The 27,861-nt window shown below is 34.2% G+C and overlaps 2 protein-coding genes, 2 long non-coding RNA genes and 2 pseudogenes across 4 annotated transcripts; 1 reads left to right on the top strand and 5 right to left on the bottom strand.

Moving 5' to 3' along the window:
- Positions 1-1,986: 1,986 nt before the first annotated feature.
- On the bottom strand, positions 1,987-3,488 carry LOC142505833 (uncharacterized). The gene is made up of 3 exons (XR_012804504.1): positions 3,373-3,488; positions 3,105-3,163; positions 1,987-2,447 (listed from the first exon to the last, which is right to left on the bottom strand). It is a non-coding gene; the product is annotated as an uncharacterized LOC142505833 (long non-coding RNA).
- Positions 3,489-5,093: 1,605 nt separating this feature from the next.
- Positions 5,094-7,150, top strand: LOC142505956 (protein ROOT PRIMORDIUM DEFECTIVE 1-like; annotated as a pseudogene).
- Positions 7,151-7,926: 776 nt separating this feature from the next.
- LOC142505142 (putative metal-nicotianamine transporter YSL7) lies at positions 7,927-13,138 on the bottom strand. The gene is made up of 6 exons (XM_075617990.1): positions 12,658-13,138; positions 10,480-10,643; positions 9,794-9,891; positions 9,564-9,698; positions 9,275-9,464; positions 7,927-9,197 (listed from the first exon to the last, which is right to left on the bottom strand). Exons 1-6 carry the CDS (start codon positions 13,067-13,069, stop codon positions 8,085-8,087), a joined length of 2,112 nt encoding a protein of 703 aa, XP_075474105.1. The 5' UTR covers positions 13,070-13,138; the 3' UTR covers positions 7,927-8,084.
- A 2,099-nt stretch (positions 13,139-15,237) lies between these two features.
- On the bottom strand, positions 15,238-17,555 carry LOC142505639 (uncharacterized). Its single transcript, XR_012804468.1, has 3 exons — positions 17,411-17,555; positions 16,395-17,306; positions 15,238-15,495 (listed from the first exon to the last, which is right to left on the bottom strand). It is a non-coding gene; the product is annotated as an uncharacterized LOC142505639 (long non-coding RNA).
- A 1,439-nt stretch (positions 17,556-18,994) lies between these two features.
- LOC142505171 (HMG1/2-like protein) lies at positions 18,995-20,388 on the bottom strand (annotated as a pseudogene).
- A 1,576-nt stretch (positions 20,389-21,964) lies between these two features.
- LOC142505170 (putative prolyl 4-hydroxylase 10) lies at positions 21,965-26,449 on the bottom strand. Its single transcript, XM_075618028.1, has 8 exons — positions 26,041-26,449; positions 25,864-25,948; positions 25,268-25,365; positions 24,135-24,232; positions 23,491-23,620; positions 23,228-23,415; positions 22,881-22,970; positions 21,965-22,198 (listed from the first exon to the last, which is right to left on the bottom strand). Exons 1-7 carry the CDS (start codon positions 26,244-26,246, stop codon positions 22,897-22,899), a joined length of 879 nt encoding a protein of 292 aa, XP_075474143.1. The 5' UTR covers positions 26,247-26,449; the 3' UTR covers positions 21,965-22,198; positions 22,881-22,896.
- Positions 26,450-27,861: the final 1,412 nt, after the last annotated feature.

The raw sequence follows: 27,861 nt of genomic DNA, 5'->3' as shown, positions 1-27,861 counted from the left end.
TATTTGCCCTCATAATTTTCAATATTCCCCAAATTTACCCATGGTCGTATGAGCACGTCGATGATACGTCTCCAGCAAGAGAAATTGCAATCTACGTGATAGGAAAATACATCATCAACTTCGAGCTGACTTGGTTGAACACATATGGGCAAGTTACGTCAACAATTAATTGTCTTTTATATTTTATTTTGTGAATTGTTTGTACTGATTTTTATTGAAGTTCTCAATAAAATTTCGATGATGTTTTTATTTTATTATTTTTTTTATAAATTTTTCAAATTTGCTAAATTATAAAAAAAATATTATTAATTAAATAATTTTGAAAATTAAATTGATTAGTATAAATATATATTTAGTCAAATATATAAGTGAAAGTAAAAAATAAAGGTAGTAAATTAAAATGAGTAAATAAATAAGTGATTTGATAGTGGGGTCTACAAAAATTGTGTTTTTGGGTTTATGATTGGGGTGAAAATGTTTAAAAATAATGAGGCTTTTAATTTTTAATGTGGCAGTGATGTGGCACAGAATAAACCTGGTGATTATGTTTATGACTGGAGATGCCCTGAATTCCTATTTTGTAAATCATTTTATAAATTTAACTTAATTTGGGGTTTCATATTATAATATACCAATTTAAAACTTAAATTATATTCTTGTTTATGAATCTAATTTGTGAATGCCTGCTGGTTGGGTTGACTTTAAAGATGAGAATAAGTTGGGGAAAAGGTTGAATTTTAGTGTTCCCATTCCAGTTTAACTTAAAAACCACAACTTGACTCACAAGTGACCATGAAAAATATTATACAATAAATAAATTTTGGAAATGTTGTTTAATGGGAAAACATGCATTTTAATTAATTATTTCGATATAAGGATAACGTTTCTTATTTTATCCCATTTTCCTATATATTTATTAGAGTAGATGAATATAAAAAAAAAATAAGGCTTTCAGAATCGACGTAAATAAAGAGATGCAGAGGCAATTTTTCAAAAAATAAATTATTAAAAGTTCATAGCTAAGTATATGTCATTTCTTTGCAAACTCAAAATTTATTATGTACGATAAAGTGCATTTGTGCCAAATGAAGCAACTGAAAAGGCCAAATCTAATGCCAGATTCACAAGATAATCCCAAATTCCACCGTCGATCTGTCAATGCCATACAAGAGGTCAAATTTTAATAAAATATATTCACTTGATCAGATTTTATAATCATATATCGTAGAGTGTACATATTTACATATTTAAGAAGTCGCTAATGAGTCAAATTTGAAACCATGCTAAAGACAAAAGTCTTGCATCTCCTTTAAATCAAGCATGTATGTATATGAACTAAAGCAAGTGAATAAATAGGAATTGTGGAAAAATTATTGCACTGTGATATATTACAAGTATAATCCCATATGTGAGTTATCTCCACACGGCTGAACTGAAGGAGAATTGCCATAACAGGTAACAGTCTCTCCACTTCACCCATTCATTGGAAAAGGAGAGTAAGAAACGATCAACAGTGAGTTCTGTTAGTCAATAAAAGCCTGCCTTTACTCAACCAAAAATAAATAATTAAATTTACTACCATAGGTAGAGAACAAGACTCTGAGGTGGTATTCTCCAATACAACCAGTAATAAAAAAAAATTTTAAGGCCGTCGTTTAATTAGCATTCCTTTATATTGAGGGACAAATCAGTTCTTGCAATCATATTACTAATTCTCTACGTAACAAAGAAGTTACCATCCAAAACATTCAGGACATAAAACCTGCTAACTTGAGAGTAAATGAATTATTGAGGTTCATATAGATCCATAGCTATAATATGTACAGACTGTTGCGACTTTCATCTCCACAGTATTGCATAATATTTTGTCAAAGATCACATCGAGATATTTAGCATAAATGAGTATTGTTACAAGAAGACTAGCCACAAGCATGATGAAAAAACCTGCTGCCCGTGAGGTTTTGGAGTAAATTGACAAATTAAACCCCATCACCCAGGGTCCCGTTTAAGTTCAATCAAATAAAGCAAGTACAAATATCTAGTTAAGGGTTAGTCAAGTGGCAAGCTTATGATAAATAATTCGACATGCAATCGCAACTCACCGTTTTCAGAGCAGTACCATTGCACCACAGGAGAATTGCTACCTTGTGCTCTGATTGTGAATCTAGGTTATCGCTAAAACTTCTTTTTCTTGGTTTTGACAAGCAATCAACATTGTAAAAGTTTAGAAAATATTCAAATAGATTTTATTTGTTCATTTTAAAAACTTTCAATTTAAATCGAACAAATTTTATCACCCTCTGTTTGGAACATGTGCATCCACCATCTCAAAACTTTGAGTCATGGGTATTTATTGTCCCACAACAAGCACTTACATGAAGTACAAGTATATGTTGATGGGTTTGAGCAAGCTCCTCTTCTCTCTGAGCTTGTTGTCTTGACAAAATCTGAGATTAATATAACAGAAACTATGTTAATCAAGTTAAAATTTTGAGCTTAAACCGTAAAAGGATATATATTCTTTATACAGCTAGAAAAGAATAAAATTAATATTCACGGATCAATCTGTAGACATGACTACAAAATATCTTCATTTTAGTGGCTAGTGAATAACAACTCGAAAAGCTATATCCCTACTTATACCAACACATACTAGATCCCTTTTTGACCAACAAGTCCTTTTCTAATTCATGCTACCAGTCAAATAATCTTGAAGTTGAATTGTCGTAGTTTGTATTGTGTGTCGTGTCTGGAAGTGATGTAGCTATGGCCAAATGGGATTCCAAAATATATCCAACCTCTCTTTTCCCTTTTATTCTTGATTTTTGCGTATGTGTTAATAGGAACCTCTCCTTGAGATAATGGATCATTCTTCTACCCAAACACATAAAGAAACAAATAAATAATCTCCCATTTCTTCAATAAGTCTGACCTTTTAGTGAAGCAAATTATAATAGCATTCTATGGAAAGGATCGTTTATCTGCTGAGTGAATAAGTATTAGTTTATACTTTGTATCTGAATAAGTAATATAGGATTAGATACGATGAAGCGTGTCCAAATAGCTAAAAGTTTCCATATCATAATAGGAAAAATTGTGCATACTAGGATCTGTTGTTCTGCAGCAGGCATATTAGAATTTTAGGCTTCCTGCTTCTGATCAGCTGTGCTCAGCGATTAAAAAAACAAATGTGAAGACCCAGCCAATTTTGTAGTAGATGAAACTCTAACGCGAGACTTCTGATTATAGCAAAAATAGAATCGTTGTACCTGAAACTGTAAGGTCATATATATAAGATCAGAAACGGAACTAAAATCCAGATCTTGACTGGTAATAAATGTTTGTGTTGCATTATTTGCGTAGAAGAGAAACACATACTTGTGGTCTCGAGTCCAGGAATTGATGTAGATTCTTATTGTCATCCAAAAGCAATTCCAAAAATGCTATCTCCTGGTGGCAATTTCCGTCCAACATTTGGTCAAAGCATCTTTCTTGACTTTGTATATTTTGCAATTAGAAAAACCATATCTATTTAAATAATTATGACATGATTTATTTAGCACTACACTTACCCTCGAATTATACGTAAATATTGATATAATAGCAATTCGTAGATATGTTTGTTTTATTTATTGAATTTTTTTATAAACATGGAGAATTAGATAAATAAATATCGAGAGATTTATTTATTTCATTTTCTAGTTTACAAGCACTAGATTATTAATTTATAAAATTTGATTCCACAATTAAAAAAAGGTCGTGGTGAATATGCTATTGATATTTCTTCACACTTGCTCTAATTTTTAAAAAACTAAAATTGTATATATATGATGAACGAAATTTTATTTTTTGTAATTAATTATTAAAATCAATAAAACATTAAAGTTAAATTAACAGTTTCAGTAAAATGCGACGAATAAATTTAAATTTTAAATATTATAATAAAATGTTTATATCATTAGAAAAAACACTTGAATACATGAAAATTTTGGAAGATCCAAACAGATTTCAGCCAACACTTGTGGACAAATTTCCTCCCAAAAAGAATAATATAAATCATCATAACAATAGTTATGCCTTGTGAGAAAGGAAAGCCAAAATAATCACATTTGGGATTAACTTCTGACACCATATTTCCCTCCACCACAAAACATACAACTCTACTATAGAAAATAATCAAATCAGCACACAACGTGGACAAATAGAGAAAGCCCAAACAACAATGACCACATTACAAACCACTGAAAATTAGAAAAATAGGAGGAAATTGAATATGGTTGATATTTTTTTGTGGATGAAAGAAGAGCTCAGCCAAACAAATTTGAGATGTTTGAGATGCAAACTTGGGCAACCAAGTATCAACGATTATGCCTGATTCATAAGAAAAAAAGAACGATATCTGGAGGAATTCCAATTGGAGTGAGATTCTATTGCATGACTTCCAACATGCTCAACTAGCTGTATCTTTTGCCAAGGAAAGGAACCAATGTACTTCACCTAGGGTATGGGTTGTTGCACCAAAGACAACCAGAATCTCACCTTTAATCACAATACCAACTGGCAATTCCAGGTTTTACTCAAACAGTACTGTACTGTTGGCAGATTCTAATACTTTAAATTAGTTGGTAGTACGATGGAAGTTGGAAAGGATTCAAAGAGTGAGAGCAGCTAGCATTGTTAGTCTACGATAACTAACGATGTGATAAAACCTAAAGCACACCGAAACCAAGCAATCGCATGTCAAAGTTCATCCAACCAGGGACAAGTTCTAAGATGAGCTTGGATCATATTGTCACCAGAAGAAGTTTTGGAACCATGGAGAAAAAACACATTGCATTGCATATATCAATAACGAGAATGCCAAATGTTGGCTGAGTCAATTTTTTATGCAACGTGATTTATACCATTTCTGGATTATCAATCGTGCGTCACACTATAGTCTAAGTACAATAACGCCCAAGTCAATCAACCATTCATAAGATTCTTAACATTTCAAATCATTCATGCAAAATCTCTAACTACAGCACAGGTCAAAATCAAGTTTGGTAATCTGTACCTTTAAAGTGAAGATAATCAACCACAGCTGGCCAGAGATGAAGTATTACAAGGCAACACAAGAAAGTCTTACCTCTTTGATGAAACCACTCAAAGCAGAGACGCCAAGACAAACAACAGCAGCATACATAAGATTTCCTCTCTCAAATGCTTACACGCATCTAAAACAAACCAACAAATATTGATACAAAGGAAAAAGTTTCCTCGCTCATTCTCTCCTTAACCTCTACTCCACCCACCTTCCGTCTCCCTTGACTTTCTCCACCGTCTCTCCCAAACCCTCCATCTCAACCGCGGCCCTGCAGCTTTCCCCCGAAGATATCCCGCATCTTCCGCATTTTCAATCACCCCACAAAGCTCCAATCTTTCTGCACTCTCACGCCTGCTGCGTTCCACCTCGTTCGTCTAGAATCCGATTCCATTGAGAAATATATGCCGCTTGCTGTCACCGGGTTGGTGAAGCTTATGTCCATGTCATTGACCAAAAGGCTACCACTTCGAGTGATTTTTAAGGTCTGGAGAGAACTAGGTCTCCCCGTTGACTTTAGAATTCTAACCTTTTTTTGCTTCAAGATGGTACTGAGACGAAGACCCGTCTTGATACTTAACGAACATAAGGTGCTGGATGAATGTCTAGTTCCTGTTGTTGAGTATTGGAGGCTTGTGGAGTGCTGTAAAGAGGACTGTCGTCTAGATAGGACTGAGTTAAAGTACAGTTTCAATCATGGGTTTCCACCAGGGATGCGATCGGAGAAGCATTTTAAGGACAAAGTTAAGGAATGGCAGAGGTTGCCTGATATCGGTCCTTGTGAGGAAATGGGGTTCAAAGAAATGCAGAAGAGGGTTACTGATAGTAGAACGATGAAAGTGGAAAAGAGGACTGTGGGAATCGACTTTGGAGAAGCTGGTGGAAGTGGAGCATATAAGCCATTTTAGGAAGTGGTTTGGAATTGATTTGAATATGAGGGATTTGTTCCTTGACCATCCCGGGATTTTCTGTCTATCGACCAAAGGTAAAAGGCACACGGTGTTCTTGAGGGAGGCTTATGAGAGGGGATGCCTGATTGAGACAAACCCCGTTTATGATATTCGAAGGAAACTTCTTGATCTCGGGGGTGCCGTAGATGGAATGAAGATGGCCACGAGTCAAACAGTGTGGAATTTTGAGAAGGGGATGGTGTAGAAGAAATGAACAAATGATTCACGGTGATAAAATGAAGTGAACTTAGCAAGAAAATTGGTTCTTTTATATAGAAGTCGAATTATGTGTGAAACATTATCCAGAGAGCAAAATTGTGTGCTGAAGTTAGCAAGAAACCGGGAATGCGCGAGTTATCAATCTGAGAAAACATGTCTTGTGTTTCTTGCAGGTTTTGATTTCAGCAGTTGCTTAAACATTTATGTGGAGTTGAAGCAAGAGGTAACTAATTCTCTACTCATTTCCCTTTCCTGATCACGTTAGTCTTCTAAGTAAGGAATTGAAGTCTATGGACGATTCATGTGAGAGAGCTATTTATGGATGTCCTTGAGAATGTACTGATAAATTATTTCTGAACTCAAATATTAAATCGTGTTACTTGGTGTACTTTAATGGTTGTATTATTCAAGTTTTCTTTGTACAAAAAAAGGATAATGCATGACCATTTCGAGAGGATCCAAATTGTACTTTGAGTCACCTTTGTTCAACAGATCTGAAATAGCAGTAGCCATGTTTTCAATTAGTTGCTCACATTGTTGAGATTCCAAAATCAAGAAACTAACTTCATTAATCATGAGAAGCAAATAGAGATCTCTTTACTTGATTTGATTTGATTGTAACGTGTGATCACATACCTCCGTGCACCATTCGATGTTTCAACACTTCTTTTCAATACTTGATTACTTAAAAGTTGGTGGTTCACACAGTTTAGGAGATCCCTTGAGTACCACATTTTGGATAATTGTTGCCAAGATCTTATGCAAACCATCTTATCTTTTGTATGAATCATAAATTGATTTTGAAATTTCGAATCTTCCTGAGATATTCTTGTGCAGTGTGCTCTCATGAGAACTCCATCAGCCTTGCTTCTCCTTTTCCTGCAGACATAATTGTTAATCTCATGCTTTTCCGCATTATACGTTTATGAGTTTAGAGTAAAACATGGATATTTTTATACATTTTTATCTTTTATATGATGATGGCTATCAATTTGAATTTTTTTAAATTGTAATATTTTTACCCAGTAGTTGAGTATTTTTTAAAATGTGTGATTGTCGATAATTATTGCATGCATGTATTTAAATGTATTTTTCGTAAATGAGTTACAAAAAAAATTTCTAGTAGTGTTTTAGTTGTAGATGTTTCGCTATATATATGCTAAAATAGTTTTAAAAAAATAATCTATATAATTATGACGGAGATAATACTTGTAATTGCTATAAGCTAATGAAACATAACCCTTCAACCAACTCCGAATTAAATTACATCTCATATACACAAGATTCTAAAAGTAAAAATACTAATGCATATCAAGTTGGCTAAAATTTTGGAGCAACAACAGAAATCCTCTTAGAAATGAAGATCAGATAACTATTTTTCTAATACAAAAAACATTTTTTTTTATAAAATTAATTGGCAAAAACTTGCGCGAAACGGTCTCACGAGTCGTATTTTGTGAGACGAATCGTTTATCGATAGGGGTATTACTTTTTATGCTAAAAGTATTATTTTTTATCGTGAATATCGGAAAGATTAACCCGTCTCACAGATAAAGATTTGTGAGACCGTCTCACAAGAAATCTACTCAAGTTAATTAGAGCACGTGCGCGAAAAATTGAAAATACTTCTTATAGTCAAAAAAGAAAACTATCACGTAACTAAAAAACAGAAGAATGAAAATTAGCAACTCTAGCATATAGCCATTTTCGTTCACGAAAAAGCACTGGATAAAATTTACATTACCCTTAATAGTACTTAAATATTTATATTTATGAAACCGGGAAATCGCAAGGGTACACTGTGGATACAAAAGAAAACGCAGCTGAGCAAACTAGTTCTTACCCAAGAAAGTGTCCACGCGTGCATTAGTTTTTCTTGACAGGAACTTCATACAAATCGGAGGCTTTATACCAGCCAAAGCCAAGATGGAACTGGGCAATGTCCAAATCCCATCTCCACATATCAGTCCCGAAGCCACTGCCGGTCCAAACGCATCGGCCTTAGCCTTATCCACATTCTCCCAAATGAAAAGAATCAAGCTCCCCAGACACATATCAATGGTGAAGTATGGCCCGAGATAGAAAGGAATAGCCATAGCCATTGGGATAGGAATAAATCTAGCCCATTTTGGCCCTACAATGTCTCTTAATGCGTTGATGACGATTGCTGCTATGAAGAAAACACAACAGAGCGTGAGACAGTTCTTTGGCAGAGATGAAAACCCCTCGACCCCCAAGATAGCGATGCCACGGTAGACAGTCGCATACGGTGCCGGATATTGTGAGCCCAACGTGCCAAGATCGGGGAATGCCTTGAAGAATATCCAAAATACGCACGGTGCGACTACACAACCTATAGCAGTCCCGATCACCTGGCTCACGAACATGGACCTGGGAGATGCTAGAGTCATGTATCCGGTCTTGAAATCTTGTGTGAGGTCTGATGCAGTGGAGACTATATTCATCATGACTCCACAAGCAGCTAGTCCGGCAAGAACTCCCCCATGTGAGGCTCCAGCCCAGGCCCCAATCATGAATATGCCCAACTTTCCATAGGTCGATGTTAGGTTCCAATCGGTGAGCCCACATCCGTAGGCATTGCAAAAAGCTAGTGTTGGTGCAAATATATACATGACAATTATATAGTACCATTTGAGTGGATGGAAAATGTGTGGAAGAGCTGCCGCAGAGATTGTGGCAAGTAGCATGTACCCAGAAATGGCGACCCATGTAGGGATTTTGTCCTTGAGGAAAAGTCGGGTCCTACGTTCATCATCATAGGATACTGAAGGAGTATTTGAAGGAGATGAATCGGAACCGACTGGGAGTGCTAAGCCTAAATTTTTATCACGGATTTGTTGGTACAACCCGAGTAAAGTACGGCTTAGGACCTTGATGAAGTTGTATAGGCCATCACCTAGGATCATGGCTATGGCAATGAAGACCTGTGAAAGAATCAAGAAAGGCTATATATATAGGCCATCGAACCGTTCAAGATTTAGTTTAGTGTATTTTAATATACCCGGTAACCTTGAATGCCATGGAGACTGCTAGGCCCCAACGTTGCCGCGTACCAATCACCTTTCCTATTCTCTATGAGTGGCCACATTATACCCCACGAGAGAATGGCTCCAACTAGTAAAGATACATTGATCAAATATGGGCATATCATACCGACACCGACATATGTTGCTGAGAAATCAAAGTAGAACCTGGTTTTTGATCAACAAGTATAAAGCTTAAACTAATACCAAGAATATAAAGACTGCAAATTTAACTACATGATGTTAGTCAATATAGGCTATTTTTACTTGTTTTTGTAGGCTTTAAGACCGAAAGTTGGAAATTCAACGAATCCACAGCCATCTCCTGCAGTGAAAAACCATTGAAAGAAGCCCCACAAGAAACTGAAAGAGAAGAATTTCCCCAAGGCTCTCACTTGTTTCCTGGAGGCAAGCAAGACCGAATAAATTTAGAAGACTTGTGCATTCAAATACTGTTTTCCAAACAAGATTTATGGTGATCGTATACTGGAGCTCACTTTGCTAACTTGGCTCCCTGAGGAGTGTGGAAGCTGTTAATTAAGTGAGCGGTAGCCGTCCCACTTGGGTATGTCAGTTTGAAGTCTATGATCATTATCTGAAAACCATTTAAAACATAGATTCAGATTCTGAGTTCGGAATTAAGTGATAATATTGAGAATATTATACTTCTGTTTCTGTACAGGACAAATCGACATACATAATATGTCAAGTATTACATATGTGATTTCAAAGATGAGAATCTATATGAATGTATCTCCTTTATAAAACCACTAGGCAATAAGTCAAAGAGGAAACACCATATCCTAAATAAGGTGGGAGTGTAAGTCATTCCACCGCTAGTGAAACTGCCTAACTATTGAGAAGTCGATGCCCACTACTCTCGATGACTTTCAACCTTAATCTAACCTATATGGGATACAAGTAGTACATAATTGACACCACACCCCATCTCCCATCAAAATCCTACAGAACAGTGACAGCACCTAATGGTAATTCTTTCTAAGTTCGCTTCCCAACTAGAGCACCAATGTTAGGCCATAATCTCAAAGGAGAGTTCGTCCCCAATTCAGTTCGAAAAATCCCTCACACTTTGTTCCAGAACGATATAGGACATGTAACAGCCATAAAGGCAAGTAACAGCACCAAATAGATGGAAGTATGGAGTCAGAGAGAATGCACAGACCTTACGGAGAGGCACCACGGAAAAGAGTCCCAAAAAGCTAACCACAAAAAGGAATCCAATCATCCACGTGAGGGCTGGATTCTTGATATTTTGTGAGTCATTAGCTTCAGTAGATGTTTTGGCAATAGTTTCACTCATACCAAAAAGATAGCTGCCAAAACCTCCTGTAAAAATTAATTGATCAAAATTTGTTCATTCAAAAGCTGCATTTCAATGAACATTCAAACACATACTCCACATTTATCATTTTGTTTGTATTCTCATTACAAACATTTTCTCTTATTTGGGAAATTCAGGAGTCTTTTTCTTTAATTTGGAGTCAGGGAGATCTCAATGAATTTTAGACTTTAGAACACTTTTCCTGTAATTTTATCAACGGTCGACGATCGCGGGTTTCAATGATTTATCGTCACCGTGACCGCCATCAAGAAATTCAGTATGTATACTACATTTACTCAATGGATAATTATTAGATTTACAAACTATATTGTTGTTCGTCGAGAAATAAATCAAGTATATGTATTAAACTAGAAGACGACAAAAAATAGTAAAGACTTGACTTTGGATGACTGATCACATGGGATTGAGATCATCTTTAAATCCCAAAACAAATATCATCAAATTCAGTTTTGATATTTCCAAATCTGGGACCCTCTGCATATTCTTGAATATCAAAACCTCGCATGCATTAAGTTTTGGACCGTTGACTAAATTGTTCTAACGTATCCACGACGCAAAACTATATACTAATAATCATATCTAAAAAAATAGATGAAAATAAGTTTATAACCAATAATGGTGGGGCTTGGAACATATTCTGAAATAATTAAATAATAAATTATAAAGAAATGGTGAAAAATCAAAAGTGTTTAAAAACAAAAAGTAAAAATGGGCAATGTTTGATCAAGAAGTCATTCTAAACTTTTCATAATCATTTTATAAAAACAGTTTTTTCGATTTCGATTAAATAAATTGAAGTTAACTCAGAATCTGGCACTAAAAAGTACACAAACCGAGTTTTGAAATAATTTTTTCAAGCCAAAAATCATTTCTTTTGTGATGACAAACGCTCCCTGAATTAATTAATTTTTTAGCTGTCATCTGAATCTGAACTCCACCATTGATATTTCAAAAAGTCTTCCCACTATGCATTCACTTGTAAAGTACACTATACAGTTGGTAAGGTCCACTCAATGGGACTGTCTCACAGGATTTAGATGGTTCAGATTTAGTCATATTTGTGATTTTAAAAAAAATTTGTGAACCTCATGTACTTGTGGCTAAATCTCGACCCTGGATCTACACATAGGGCACTGCCCCTACATGTAGGGTGAAATATTCCCAATAAATGCTTGTTATTATGACGAGTAATTCTGACAGGTCGATTGGTAATATTTCGAGTGAAAAAATATTTTTGATATAAAATATAATATTTTTTAATTAATTAAGTAAGAAATTAATCTCGACTATCTTATCAAAAGTTTTGTTTTTGCGTTGTAACATATGCTAGTAAAATACTAATCATGATATATATATATATTAAGTCTTCTGTGAAACGGTCTCACAAATCTTTATCTGTGATACGAGTCTACCGATGATCACAATAAAAAGTAATACTCTTAACATAAAAAAGAATATTTTTTCATGGATGACCCAAATAAGATATATATCTCACAAATTATACAAGTGAGACGGTCTCACATGAATTTTTTCCATATATATATAAAACCTTGAAAGCTCTAAATTAATTAGATTTCATATATACACACAAAAGACTAAAAATTAAAATATTAATCCATGTTGCCAGGTTGGCAAAAAAGTTGGACTAATTTTTTTTTTTTTTTTTTTGCCAGAAATCAACGTAGAAAGATGGGGACAAGGCAAGGCGATCGCCCTCTTGATAACTTAATTTCTCGAGATTCATGAAATTATATTCATTACTTTGTCCCAAATATTCGAATTGTTGACGAATATCATGGCTTCACTATCCTTTAAAATAAAAAATAATAATAAGGTATTTCATGCTCTCGTCATATTTTTCACAAGTACAATAATCAAGAAAGAAAAGGCAAAATTCTCAAACTAATCAATATTTAAAGAGAGATGATATAATGGATAATCGAAAGAATAATCAGGTAAAATAAATGGACAATAATGAAGCTAAGTGATGGTGCGTACCGCTGAAGGCTATGCCGGAGGAAGCTACAACACAGGTCTGAATCACAGTATTCTCCTGCCTCGTAAAAGGCTGTCTGAGAAACCCAGATTTCTCCAGAAACTTGGTCCAAACTTTGAGGAAGAAGAACCCCAAAAGCCCCGCCGACACATTCAGCGAAGGGATGATACCCGTCGTCAGATTCAGCTTCATCACTATGAAAGTGAAGAGAATACTCAGAACAAAGCTCACGAAGAAGGCCCTGAAGGTGAGCTGCTTCTGCCATGGCGGAACCTCTTTGCTCTCGAATATCTTCTCTACTGAATCCTCTTTTTCCACGATTTCTTTGCTGTGATCGATATTTTGGTCATTTTCGTTAAAATTATTGCTTCTTTCGGGCTTCCGATTGTTGATGCTCGTGGAGTTATTATCCATTTGGGTGTAATGGATCGATCTTTTGGGTGGAGCAATAGATATTTGGCTCAGATCAAGATCATATGTGGCTAGACATATTGGATAGATATACGTATATATTGTTTATTTTTATAAAAATAAAAATAAAAAATATGTATATAATATGTATCGGGGCTTTCAAAGTTTTCGCAATCTTGTAAATTATTTATTGATATGTTATCTGAATAGCGGTTGATTTAATATTTTATTTTAATCCATAATGCTTCATCCCTTTTAAATATAAAAAATTATATATTTTTTAATTTGTTTCAAATATACTAATGATCAATAAATATATTAATTTCTTTAATGTGTGTTTACTTACATACATATATGGGATGAAGACAGTACTATTTATGATGCATTTGGGTGGACAGAAACAGTCATTGGTCCTTGATGAGAGCACCTCCAATGGGAGGATCATGGCATGAGTTTTATAAAATAAACATTATCAAACAAAAAACTTTGCATTGAGAATTATAGGTTCAAGATTTATAGGATAAACATGGTCCATAATTTTAAACCATGTTTATTGTGTGGATCCCACCACAATATAAAAATTAAAAAGTTGTGCCAAAATTTTGTTTTTTTTATTATTTCTTTAGTTTGATATATGACTCACACAAACTCATATAATTGTCCATTCCTTTTTGCATGCATTTCGATTCTTTTTTTTTTTTTGCATAATTTTTTTTATTTCATTTAAAAAATTATTATTATTCCATTTTTGGCTATAAATAGGCATATTCTCATTCTGTACCCAACACTATCATTTTTCTTTCAATTTACACAATTACATTTTATTTCTTGCTATCCACATATGGATAAAAATTACCATCAATATTAGATGAATTTGTTGGGTTCTTCCAACTCAGAAGATAATTCATCTTCAGACAATCCAAATATTTGCCCTCATAATTTTCAATATTTCCTAAATTTACCCATGGTCGGATGAGCACGTCGATGATACGTCTCCAGAGATAATTCACGGTGCGATTGGAGAATTTAATGAATACATCAAGAGAAATTGCAATCTAAGTGATAGGAAAATACATCATCAACTTCGAGCTAACTTGGTTGAACACATATGGGCAAGTTACGTCAACAATTAATTGTCTTTTATATTTTATTTTGTGAATTGTTTGTACTGATTTTTATTGAAGTTCTCAATAAAATTTCGATGATGTTTTTATTTTATTATTTTTTTTATAAATTTTTCAAATTTGCTAAATTATAAAAAAAATATGATTAATTAAATAATTTTGAAAATTAAATTGATTAGTATAAATATATATTTAGTCAAATATATAAGTGAAAGTAAAAAATAAAAGTAGTAAATTAAAATGAGTAAATAAATGTGTGATTTGATAGTGGGGTCTACGAAAATTGTGTTTTTGGGTTTATGATTGGGGTGAAAATGTTTAAAAATAATGAGGCTTTTGATTTTTAATGTGGCAGTGATGTGGCACAGAATAAACCTGGTGATTATGTTTATGACTGGAGATGCCCTGAATTCCTATTTTGTAAATCATTTTATAAATTTAACTTAATTTGGGGTTTCATATTATAATATACCAATTTAAAACTTAAATTATATTCTTGTTTATGAATCTAATTTGTGAATGCCTGCTGGTTGGGTTGACTTTAAAGATGAGAATAAGTCGGGGAAAAGGTTGAATTTTAGTGTTCCCATTCCAGTTTAACTTAAAAACCACAACTTGACTCACAAGTGACCATGAAAAATATTATACAATAAATAAATTTTGGAAATGTTGTTTAATGGGAAAACATGCATTTTAATTAATTATTTCGATATAAGGATAACGTTTCTTATTTTATCCCATTTTCCTATATATTTATTAGAGTAGATGAATATAAAAAAAAAATAAGGCTTTCAGAATCGACGTAAATAAAGAGATGCAGAGGCAATTTTTCAAAAAATAAATTATTAAAAGTTCATAGCTAAGTATATGTCATTTCTTTGCAAACTCAAAATTTATTATGTACGATAAAGTGCATTTGTGCCAAATGAAGCAACTGAAAAGGCCAAATCTAATGCCAGATTCACAAGATAATCCCAAATTCCACCGTCGATCTGTCAATGCCATACAAGAGGTCAAATTTTAATAAAATATATTCACTTGATCAGATTTTATAATCATATATCGTAGAGTGTACATATTTACATATTTAAGAAGTCGCTAATGAGTCAAATTTGAAACCATGCTAAAGACAAAAGTCTTGCATCTCCTTTAAATCAAGCATGTATGTATATGAACTAAAGCAAGTGAATAAATAGGAATTGTGGAAAAATTATTGCACTGTGATATATTACAAGTATAATCCCATATGTGAGTTATCTCCACACGGCTGAACTGAAGGAGAATTGCCATAACAGGTAACAGTCTCTCCACTTCACCCATTCATTGGAAAAGGAGAGTAAGAAACGATCAACAGTGAGTTCTGTTAGTCAATAAAAGCCTGCCTTTACTCAACCAAAAATAAATAATTAAATTTACTACCATAGGTAGAGAACAAGACTCTGAGGTGGTATTCTCCAATACAACCAGTAATAAAAAAAAATTTTAAGGACGTCGTTTAATTAGCATTCCTTTATATTGAGGGACAAATCAGTTCTTGCAATCATATTACTAATTCTCTACGTAACAAAGAAGTTACCATCCAAAACATTCAGGACATAAAACCTGCTAACTTGAGAGTAAATGAATTATTGAGGTTCATATAGATCCATAGCTATAATATGTACAGACTGCTGCGACTTTCATCTCCACAGTATTGCATAATATTTTGTCAAAGATCACATCGAGATATTTAGCATAAATGAGTATTGTTACAAGAAGACTAGCCACAAGCATGATGAAAAAACCTGCTGCCCGTGAGGTTTTGGAGTAAATTGACAAATTAAACCCCATCACCCAGGGTCCCGTTTAAGTTCAATCAAATAAAGCAAGTACAAATATCTAGTTAAGGGTTAGTCAAGTGGCAAGCTTATGATAAATAATTCGACATGCAATCGCAACTCACCGTTTTCAGAGCAGTACCATTGCACCACAGGAGAATTGCTACCTTGTGCTCTGATTGTGAATCTAGGTTATCGCTAAAACTTCTTTTTCTTGGTTTTGACAAGCAATCAACATGTAAAAGTTTAGAAAATATTCAAATAGATTTTATTTGTTCATTTTAAAAACTTTCAATTTAAATCGAACAAATTTTATCACCCTCTGTTTGGAACATGTGCATCCACCATCTCAAAACTTTGAGTCATGGGTATTTATTGTCCCACAACAAGCACTTACATTGAAGTACAAGTATATGTTGATGGGTTTGAGCAAGCTCCTCTTCTCTCTGAGCTTGTTGTCTTGACAAAATCTGAGATTAATATAACAGAAACTATGTTAATCAAGTTAAAATTTTGAGCTTAAACCGTAAAAGGATATATATTCTTTATACAGCTAGAAAAGAATAAAATTAATATTCACGGATCAATCTGTAGACATGACTACAAAATATCTTCATTTTAGTGGCTAGTGAATAACAACTCGAAAAGCTATATCCCTACTTATACCAATACATACTAGATCCCTTTTTGACCAACAAGTCCTTTTCTAATTCATGCTACCAGTCAAATAATCTTGAAGTTGAATTGTCGTAGTTTGTATTGTGTGTCGTGTCTGGAAGTGATGTAGCTATGGCCAAAATGGGATTCCAAAATATATCCAACCTCTCTTTTCCCTTTTATTCTTGATTTTTGCGTATGTGTTAATAGGAACCTCTCCTTGAGATAATGGATCATTCTTCTACCCAAACACATAAAGAAACAAATAAATAATCTCCCATTTCTTCAATAAGTCTGACCTTTTAGTGAAGCAAATTATAATAGCATTCTATGGAAAGGATCGTTTATCTGCTGAGTGAATAAGTATTAGTTTATACTTTGTATCTGAATAAGTAATATAGGATTAGATACGATGAAGCGTGTCCAAATAGCTAAAAGTTTCCATATCATAATAGGAAAAATTGTGCATACTAGGATCTGTTGTTCTGCAGCAGGCATATTAGAATTTTAGGCTTCCTGCTTCTGATCAGCTGTGCTCAGCGATTAAAAAAACAAATGTGAAGACCCAGCCAATTTTGTAGTAGATGAAACTCTAACGCGAGACTTCTGATTATAGCAAAAATAGAATCGTTGTACCTGAAACTGTAAGGTCATATATATAAGATCAGAAACGGAACTAAAAATCCAGATCTTGACTGGTAATAAATGTTTGTGTTGCATTATTTGCGTACAAGAGAAACACATACTTGTGGTCTCGAGTCCAGCAATTGATGTAGATTCTTATTGTCATCCAAAAGCAATTCCAAAAATGCTATCTCCTGGTGGCAATTTCCGTCCAACATTTGGTCAAAACATCTTTCTTGACTTTGTATATTTTGCAATTAGAAAAATCATATCTATTTAAATAATTATGACATGATTTTATTTAGCACTACACTTACCCTCGATTTATACGTAAATATTGATATAATAGCAATTCGTAGATATGTTTGTTTTATTTATTGAATTTTTTTATAAACATGGAGAATTAGATAAATAAATATCGAGAGAGATTTATTTATTTCATTTTCTAGTTTACAAGCACTAGATTATTAATTTATAAAATTTGATTCCACAATTAAAAAAAGGTCGTGGTGAATATGCTATTGATATTTCTTCACACTTGCTCTAATTTTTAAAAAACTAAAATTGTATATATATGATGAACGAAATTTTATTTTTTGTAATTAATTATTAAAATCAATAAAACATTTAAGTTAAATTAACAGTTTCAGTAAAATGCGACGAATAAATTTAAATTTTAAATATTATAATAAAAATGTTTATATCATTAGAAAAAACACTTGAATACATGAAAATTTTGGAAGATCCAAACAGATTTCAGCCAACACTTGTGGACAAATTTCCTCCCAAAAAGAATAATATAAATCATCATAACAATAGTTGTGCCTTGTGAGAAAGGAAAGCCAAAATAATCACATTTGGGATTAACTTCTGACACCATATTTCCCTCCACCACAAAACATATAACTCTACTATAGAAAATAATCAAATCAGCACACAACGTGGACAAATAGAGAAAGCCCAAACAACAATGACCACATTACAAACCACTGAAAATTAGAAAAATAGGAGGAAATTGAATATGGTTGATATTTTTTTGTGGATGAAAGAAGAGCTCAGCCAAACAAAATTTGAGATGTTTGAGATGCAAACTTGGGCAACCAAGTATCAACGATTATGCCTGATTCATAAGAAAAAAAGAACGATATCTGGAGGAATTCCAATTGGAGTGAGATTCTATTGCATGACTTCCAACATGCTCAACTAGCTGTATCTTTTGCCAAGGAAAGGAACCAATGTACTTCACCTAGGGTATGGGTTGTTGCACCAAAGACAAACTCAGATTGGATACGATGCTGTTCATTAGAGGATTCCAGTCTATTATGCTTGCTAAACTTCTTTGCTATTGAAGTTGGCTTAAAGATTTCTCAAATGACCAACTTACTATGTGAAGTCCATAGCTACAGGTATCAGACTTATGCTGGATTCTCAAAATAACATTACTTTACACTGTTCGATTGATGCTTTTACTATTTCATTATCATCTCATTTTGTGTGGAGACTGAGATTTTCTTATATGGCTGAGTCATCTTGTAATAATCGTCATCTTAACTATTCTCTGTAATTTGAACATAAAAAATTTAGAAAATAAATTTTTGACCCCCTGACAGCAAAACTTCACATCCATACGTTAGGTTCAAATTCAATTGCCAACCCCCTAATTGTTCTCGATACTTTATCAACAACATTAGTTCTGAGAAGATGGATTGCAGCAAAACTTCAAGTGATTATCATTAAAATAGAAGGCAGTGAACATAGAAATTAAAATTACGATTACAGATACTATTTTCATGTGATTCAACTTAGAGATACAGAACAAAGATCTATCCAGACTTAGTTGAGTCATAATGAGGGAATACATACGTCTTCCTAACCCAATTTCCACATCTCATCTGTCACTCATCATCGTCATCGTCATCATCATCATCCTGAAATTTAAATTAAATATAAATATCAAAGGAAATCCTTAATTGCACTACACACTATCTCATATAAACATACGTCCCCTGTATTATGTATGTATACAACACATTAAAGTAACTAATCTTGATCTATTGGTTAATATACTCGGCTTTAGATATGGATTACGCCGACAATTTATGAGGGAAAACAAGCATACCGCATCGCTTCCATCCTCATCGTCATTTTCATCATGAACTTCAGATCTAGATTTGTCGCTCTCTTCTTCTTCAGTACCAGCACCTTCATTCTGTCAAAGCATTATGAAAGAATTTGGAATTAAGTAAATTGATATAGGCAATTCGTGTAAATGGGCACGTGTCAATAATCACCATTCTCTTGTTGTATGCCTGTAGAGTCTTCTCGTACTCGGCCTTCCGTTTCTCTGCCTTTGCAACGAATGGAGATTTCTCCTGGAACAAATTTGAAGAATTTTAGATCTGTATCTTAAAAGATAAATAAATAATCTGCTTTCGAAGTAAAACCATACCGCCTCGGACAACGATTTCCACTTGTCACCACCAGCCTTACCAACCTAAACAAAACATCGAATTCGTATAATTACTTGCAACTCGTAAAACAATCCATGATTACTGATATATCAGAAAAAACAGCAATCACTTACAGTGGCAACAGATTTGTTATTGGGATGCTTCTCTTTGTATTGTTTTCTAAAGTCCTCCCTATGTAATTTAAACACGCGTAAGACATAAAAGCTTGACCAGTAAAAAATTCGGATCGACGACAGAAAACTCATATTTACATGAAAATGAAGAAAGCACTAGCAGGTCTCTTAGGCTTGTTTGGATCCTTAACTGTCCTTTCCCTTCTTCACTGGCTTCTTTCCAGCTGCTGCTCCTCCTTTCTTCACCGACAGCCTTCCAAAAACATTGAAAATTAATGAAAACCCAAAAGACAAGAACAAAAAAACCACAGATCTAAATGGTCACAAAAAATTACTCACTTAGGATCAGCCTTTTTGGTCTCGGTTTTCGATCTGCCTCCTTTCATGTCTCCACTGCGAAGAAAACAAGCCGAAAATCAGCAAAACCGTCAGAAATCGGTGCGAAACGTCACGTAAGCGGAGAAAAGCGTCGGGAATCGGCGCGACTCGGGCGAGTCAAAGTGGCAAGAGCGTGTAGCTTACCTAGGGTAGGGTTCTTTGCTTTGCTGTCGTAGCGTGTCGGCTTGAGAATGAACGAAAGGTCGATAGAAATAGGAGAAATTTCGAAGGAAAGGGTATATAAATTCCTCAAAGGAAAACTATTGAAGTCCGGGTTTGGGCGGGATTTCAAATTCTTTTTTGCCACGTAATCGATCCTCGTGATGCCGCTTGGATCCTACCATTGTCTGCCACGTCATCCCATCTCCTTTGTGTTTTCTCTCGGAGGTGGTTTCGCCCGTTGGATGACCTGCTAGGAGAATGATGGGGAGACGTGTCGTCAAATGAGAGCGCGATGGGATTTAAGCTATGGAAGCGTAGTTCAGTGCTTTGAAGGTGTTATGACAAAGTTAACCTTGTCGTTATTACGATTTCGGGCCTCAAGGTATAAGCGTGTGTCCTCGTCGACATTCATTAAACAAGTCTATTCATTGCGTCGTATGATCGAGATGTGATGCACGAAAAACAGGGTTAGTTTTGTAATTTTGGATCACATTAAATTACAAAACTAACCCATATATATATATATATATATATATAATGTTATTTTTTAAGTTTTTTTTAACTTTTACTATAACTTTAAGTTGTTTTCTATTTCAAAAAAAAAAATTGAAGTTGTTTCTAAATTTTAGGATTTAGAATTACAGTGTGAATTTATGTAAATTCTACAAGCAAGCAACGCTTGTCTCTAAGAAATAATAATATTTCAAACAACGTTAAAAAAGGGTGAATTATCGTAGTCAGTCCTCAGTAGTTAGCTGAAAATTGTTGGCGGAATCGGACTCTTTTGCTTTCGTTTTGACGAAGCTCGTTTGTCGGATTTCTGTGAACTTATTAGATTTGAGTCGTGGGGAAACGAAAACTATGATCCAGGTTACATGCATAAATAGTTGCAGTTCAAGTTGCGATGACCATTCATATCGGTAGGGTAGCACCACCGATAACAATTTGTAGATCGTGAGCGGTTCAATTTATGCATAATCAACACATTAATCGTATTTTGATCCGATAATGAATTTGTTTAGCCTAGATTTCAAGCGTAGGTTGGAAGGAAAGTTGGGTACAAGATCACAGCTTGCCTGTGCGTTAATTTTGTGAAAACAGATCGATTTTGAAGCCATTTTATGACAATCCAATTGATTTTGCTTTCTATTTTTAACTATTGTTCACTCTCATCTCTTTTCTATATGAACTACTGGAGAATATTTATTAAGTGAATTGAGTTCATATCTAGCTGCCCCTGGAAGAATTTGTGTCTTTTGCACACTGATGTTTTTCTGTCAAAAAATTGATTTATATAAGTTGGGACTTCTCGTTTATTGGCATAGATAGATTCAAGCGATCACTTTTTATTTACAATTCACTATTCAGCTAAACTAAATATATTCTGTATATAGTGCATAATCATGGCTTGTTAAATTGTTTATGTATTAGTCGTGGTGCTGACCAAATTGTCCATGGAAACCGAAAATGTTTATTTAAAGAATTTTACAGACACTAAAGGCTTATTTAAAAAATTTGCATTAAATTATACGTTTATAAGTTACCCAAAATAAAACACTCAAAAGCTTATACTGTATTAAATTTTTTTAAAAAATAAAAATTTACTGTATATCAACTCCAATGAAATTCCCGCACAAAATTTTAGTCCTTGAACGATCAAGTAAGAACGGTTAGCTATTACAAATAAATTAAGTATAAAAAGACATGTTCTGATACCCTCTAAGCATAAGAGCTGTAGGAACCTCTGCCCATAAATCAGCAACAATCACCAGTTTTGATATGGTTTCTGCCACACAAGAAAGGCGTAATGAATACGAGCTAATTTAAATAAATATAACTAAACCCGCTAAGCTGCGAGGAGGAAGTCAAGTGCGACCTCAAGCAAGTACAAAAGCATAGAACAAGAGTCGAAAAATGCCAAAATGAAACGAGAGAAGCCAACTTGAAAGCGACTAACCAATCTAGAATTCCTAGATATCCCCAGATGACTAACAAAAGCATATCTATTGAAAGAGAATTTGGGATGGTGTGAAGGGTGAACTCTACTTCACCCTACCGAAACAGGCAATTGATCTGGGTTATATTCTGTTTCAATGCAGTTGGAATTCTGGCTAGGGCATAGTGTTGCTGCATCTATTTACTTTATCTCTTACATTGAACCAAAGGAAACTTTGTCGATAACAAAAAACCCACATATAAACAAAATTTAATCACAAAAATAACATCTACATTTATTGATGTTAGGTATTAACGTGAAGATGAAAAGATAAACATTTTTTAATTCACTAATAAGGAGTAAATTACTCAAAATTCGGAAGTATAAAAAAAATTAGTAAAAGCATCACATGACACTAGAATTTGATGCTACTTTGCAAGGGAGCAGAAAATATACACATGACATTAAGATGTCAAAGAATATGACCAAGTGTGATTATACATGAAATCCTCATCTGGGTAACGGGGTTCACCTTAATACATGAGAAATTAGACTTTGTACTCGTGCACTCGCATCCATTTCGTAGATGACCATTTGTTTCCTTTGATGACAGGACAGCCACCTGTAGAATACAATAAGGTTTTTTTTTTTGACGAGCCATAGCACAGAAAATAAATGTCACAACTAGAAGTAACAGTGATATTTATGTGATGATAAGACACAACTAGAAGTAACAGTGATATTTATATGCTAATAAGACACAACTAGAAGTAACAGTGATATTTATATGATGATAAGACAACTGCTGGGAATGTATCAGCGAGATCCACAGATGAAATAAGTCGTAAGTGAATAAAACCAGTAAGAACATCAACTAACCATGCAAACTCGATTGGTCAAAAGTTCCGTCAGGAGTCATGCTCCAGAAAAGAAGTGCATCACCCCTTCTTGGTTTAACAGAGAGTCCTCCTTTCCCACATTCAGAGAGCTCATTCCACCAAGGCACGGAACTAACATTTCCTTTCGCAGCCGGAAATACTGTTTCACCTCCTTCTTCTACATCTGATCTGTAATTCATATCAGAGATGATGAAGATGGATCCATGCACGTGTCACTTTGCACAACTGACAAAAGTCACTTACAGGTACATGAGAACCGTAGCAATGCGCTGACCACCATTCTGAGTGTTGAACTCATCCAGAAAATAGTCATAATGGGGCTCGTACTTTTGCCCTACTTCGTAATGAAGGATTTGAAGGCCCTCACCGTGCTCTGGTTGTGATAATAATAATTTAAAGAGATTCAGTGAGCAAAAAAGAAAAAAAACCATCTACCTAGCCAACCAAATTTAATGAGGCAAAAATAGCATTGCTCAGGGTATATTCAAACTGAATTTGAAACTAATGAAATTATGAGAATGGGGAAGGGGGATAAGTTCCTAGGAATGAAGATTCATTGTTCTGGGAAGTGGACAAACAAAAAAATTTAACTTTTAAAAAGACATTACAAAAAGATAAAAGTAACCATAACTTACAGCTGATCATTTATTAAGGGAATGGAGCAATTTTATGCATATTACCAACCCATAACATCATACAAAACGTTTGATTAATTTTGGCAGCTACAAATTCAAATTGCAATGTAGAAACTGACGCAACACAGTTTTAAAAGGATCAATTTTAATCAAGTCCACCGGTCTTCTTCCGAAGTCCCAGCGCAAAGTTTTAGTAAATGATGCTTCTCTAACATATCAAAGTTGAAAGCAATGAGTCACCAAACTGCCTACCTACAGGTATGAAGGTGAAATCTGCAATTTTTTTCTCAATGTCCCTAACAATTTTATCTCTTCCTCTAGTAAGAAATGTTCCAGAACTAGTACGCACTCTGCAAGAAGAATCATAAAATCAAAGGAAAATCTATAATAGAGAGTAGAACATGCTTAACTAGACTGCTCAATTTAAGCATCCAGTCAATAAAAAAAATATAACAATAAAAAGCAGATCTTGATTATTGAGTACATAACGAATTCAACAAAGATGTTGTAGGAGAAACTAAGGAGTGAGTACTCTAACTATAGACACATGTGATGCAAGAATTGCAAGACTATTCTCTGAAAGAGTATATCATCTTAACACCCCAAAAGTGAAACTCAAAAAAAGTGGGATAAGAAAAGGAAGACCCCAACAACTATGAATTGGATGGAGGGACTTAGAAAATAAGAATAGGACCTTCCAAGGACAAACTATTAGGATGTCAGTGGTGGAGCTGAGTAATAAGGTAAAACAATTACGAAGGCGCTAGGTCCACCTAAAAAGAAATCTTGGTGGTGCAATCATTAAGCTGGAGAGAGACCTACATGTAGACATATGAAAATGCGATTATAGAAAGCCTTGTGACAATGGTATTAAGTCTAAGAAGGAAGTGAAGAAAGCAGTTAGAGAAGCCCTAATTAAAAACCCCGAGGAGTATGAGCAAACAGATCAAAGGAAGATAGAAATGATATCTAAAAGTTGGGTAGGTTAGGATGCGACGATGATGAAGGCATTCAAATCTTACTTAAAGACAGGGACACCGAAGTGTGAATTGTGATAGTAGTCAAGAGGCTAATGTAAAGATGGAAGAGTGATGACAGAACAATGTTTTGAATCAAAAACTAGTATGTCAAGGGAATGAAAAATTAAGATAAAGATATTGGGAGATTGAGATGATTTGTGCACATTCAACGCTGACCATCAAAGGCATCTGCGATGAATTGGGAGGGAATACAAATAGTACACTCAAAGAAACCGATAGAGCGATCGCACAATCGAAAAACATAAACATGCAACCAACCATAGGTCTAAAGCTTGAACAATTGTATTCATAACACTTTCAAGATGACTTTAAACTCATTACGAAGGAAAGAAGGACTTCGTATACCTACTATCTTTACTTTTTCCAGTCTCACTGTCAACAACAGTGGACTTTAGCATATGGGGCTCGGCGATGCTGATAAGATAATTACATTCCTCTTTTGACTGCCAAAAGAACAATTGTGAAATAAACGACCCTTGAATTTACATATGAATTCAGCATGCAGAAAAGGTTAATGAATAAAAAGAACACACAAACATGATTCATCTCCCTACCTGTACAGAAAACAGAAAGGCGGAAGAAGAAGAGAAAACTGTGGGCATGCATCATCTTTATCATGCTAATTCAAACTCTTACTCGTGATCAAATAAAATTCCCTCGAATACCAAATCAAACTTATAAAGTTAAAAAAGTGCAATATACCTCACCATAACCAATTCTACTATATTCTGATCATTCTACTCAAACTTATTTCCCCACCTTCATCTAGACCAAAATCAATATTCTGTCGATTGGTATTGGGGATCAAATAGATACCCTCTATTATATGCGATCAATTCAGATCTGCAATGTAAGCCTGAAATTGAATCGGCTAAACTCAACATAATACAGCCCAGAAAGTCGATAATTTAATCTTATACACGTACACAGATAAAACATACCAAAAAATTGTGGAAAACAAAGGCTCTGGGCTCCCAAGAAATAACTTCAACCCACTGATCTTTGTTCTCCTCATCTTCATCGCCGCTGTAAAACCCAAATTAACCACACGCATAAATTCAGAAAACTCAATCCGTAAACAAAATGCGAAACTGAACAAGTATAGATTCAGTACGTACGAGTGACGAGAATTGTGGGCTATGGAGCTGAGATCATGCGCTTCCGGAGAGCCCTTCGTACCGCCGGGAATCGATATAATTCCGAGAGATAACAGAATTACAATAAGCAAAGACAACATTATCAAGAACGAGAGCACCAGAGTTGAAGACGACCCCGTCTTGCGCGTCGCACCTCGACCATAGTGCTGATGCCGCCCCTTCGCCATGAATTGTGCAATAGAATGCCCGAAAATTGAGGATCTAAGTAGGAATTTGGATTCTGGGAGGTTCAGAATATATAGAATTCATAACACTGATTTTGGTCAACTGGATGTATGTACTATACAATAGATCTCGGTGGGAATTTTGTGCAAGCTTGTCTCTGCACAGACCAGAGATGGGTAAACTCCGGATATAGACAAATTTTGGTTGACTTTAATAAAATATTAAATGGCAAACGATGGAAAAAATACCTATAACTTGTATTTAAAAAAAAAATCCTTTAACTGGTTTAAAAATCTAGATATTTCTTTAAAATTATATTTTCCCTGAATACTGCTTTTAAATATTTTAAAATAACTTGCAGCTTTAAAAAATTATAACATACTAAATTTGTTTATATATAATATTTATTGATGTAAATTGTTTTTTTATTGCAATATTCTACTTGGTTAGTTTTTTTTTTCCAAAAAATGATTTTTGATAACAAATATATTTTTTTGTACGTCACTCAAATGTGTAAGATATACTATGTGATTTTGTTGATATTAAATTTGATGTAGCCCAAAAAACATTATGGTCTAGATAGCGCGCGAATGATTTCCTAAAAAAGTAACCACTAAGAGTAGCTATTTGTAAGGATGATAATTGTTCATGGATATTCATAGGGAAACCTGGAAACATAGCAGGATTAGGATACATTTTTGGATATGAGTTTAGGTTCGTGGATTTTTCAAATCCCCGCAACAAATTGGGTGCGAGTATGTGAATGTTATCATCATCCTTAAACTCGTATGATAATTGTTGTTGTTGTTGTAACATAACTTTTCTCGACAATTAACAAATCAAAAAAAAGAAAAAAAAAAACTTAAATATGTATCCTTCAAACCTCGGTCACAATCCAACTCATGGCACTCAAGATAATGATGTAGTTAATAATCTTGTTCATTAAATGATGAGTTACGAATGTTTGTATTGAATTCCCCGATTAGATGGAACTAAAAATGGCCTCATTGTCATCCATAGTTATTTAGGTCACGAACAAGCATTAGATGTGCTAGAGTGATTCGACGAAAACACGTCAATACTCAAATCAATTATCAATTCAATAGAATTTAACAATATGCAGGCTTTGCATTTAAATGTGTCCAAGTATTAAGCTCCACATACAATTTAAATAATAATCAATCCTTTTAAGTGGGTTTATTTAAATAATTAAAATATATTATAGATTGAGCTGACTTCTTCCATTAATAAAGTTTCGCAGTCGAAGACAATAATATAATTGTAAAGTACACAGTCGAACTTGAGGTTAGGCTGGCTTATAATAATGTGGCCGCGGGGTCTCAATGGGGCGGCCAGCCTCGTTTATTGTTTAATTTAGCCAGTACGTTTCATATATTTATTTGATAATAACTGAGATTTTCTATTAGTTTTGTCTTTATAATTTTATATACACAAACCATACAAATTTCACAATAGACTTTCCATTTCACGTAAAACGACCCAGAGAAATTTTTTAAAATAACTGCAATATCATTTAGAATAAATATATTGTTTCACGTATTTTTCCGTAAGATAAACATCTTATTCAAACTTAAAATGAAAAATAATATATCGGAT

This window comes from Primulina tabacum, chromosome 10, assembly GCF_025594145.1.
Source record: "Primulina tabacum isolate GXHZ01 chromosome 10, ASM2559414v2, whole genome shotgun sequence".
Lineage (NCBI taxonomy): Eukaryota > Viridiplantae > Streptophyta > Magnoliopsida > Lamiales > Gesneriaceae > Primulina > Primulina tabacum.
The sequence above is the reverse complement of the archived record's forward strand: the minus strand, read 5'-3'. Positions and strand labels throughout refer to the sequence as shown.

Bases quoted from the DNA above. Each gene is read 5' to 3' on its own strand.
- LOC142505142 (XM_075617990.1), bottom strand. From the start codon at position 13,069: ATGGATAATAACTCCACGAGCATCAACAATCGGAAGCCCGAAAGAAGC. The intron at 10,644-12,657 runs GTACGCACCATC...TAATTTTTACAG, and splicing joins CTCCGGCATAGCCTTCAGCG to GAGGTTTTGGCAGCTATCTT. The intron at 9,198-9,274 runs GTATATTAAAAT...ATTCTTTCACAG, and splicing joins ATGGCATTCAAGGTTACCGG to GTCTTCATTGCCATAGCCAT.
- LOC142505170 (XM_075618028.1), bottom strand. From the start codon at position 26,246: ATGGCGAAGGGGCGGCATCAGCACTATGGTCGAGGTGCGACGCGCAAG. The intron at 23,416-23,490 runs GTAAGTGACTTT...TATGAATTACAG, and splicing joins GCTACGGTTCTCATGTACCT to ATCAGATGTAGAAGAAGGAG. The intron at 22,971-23,227 runs GTTAGTTGATGT...TGTATTCTACAG, and splicing joins TGACCAATCGAGTTTGCATG to GTGGCTGTCCTGTCATCAAA.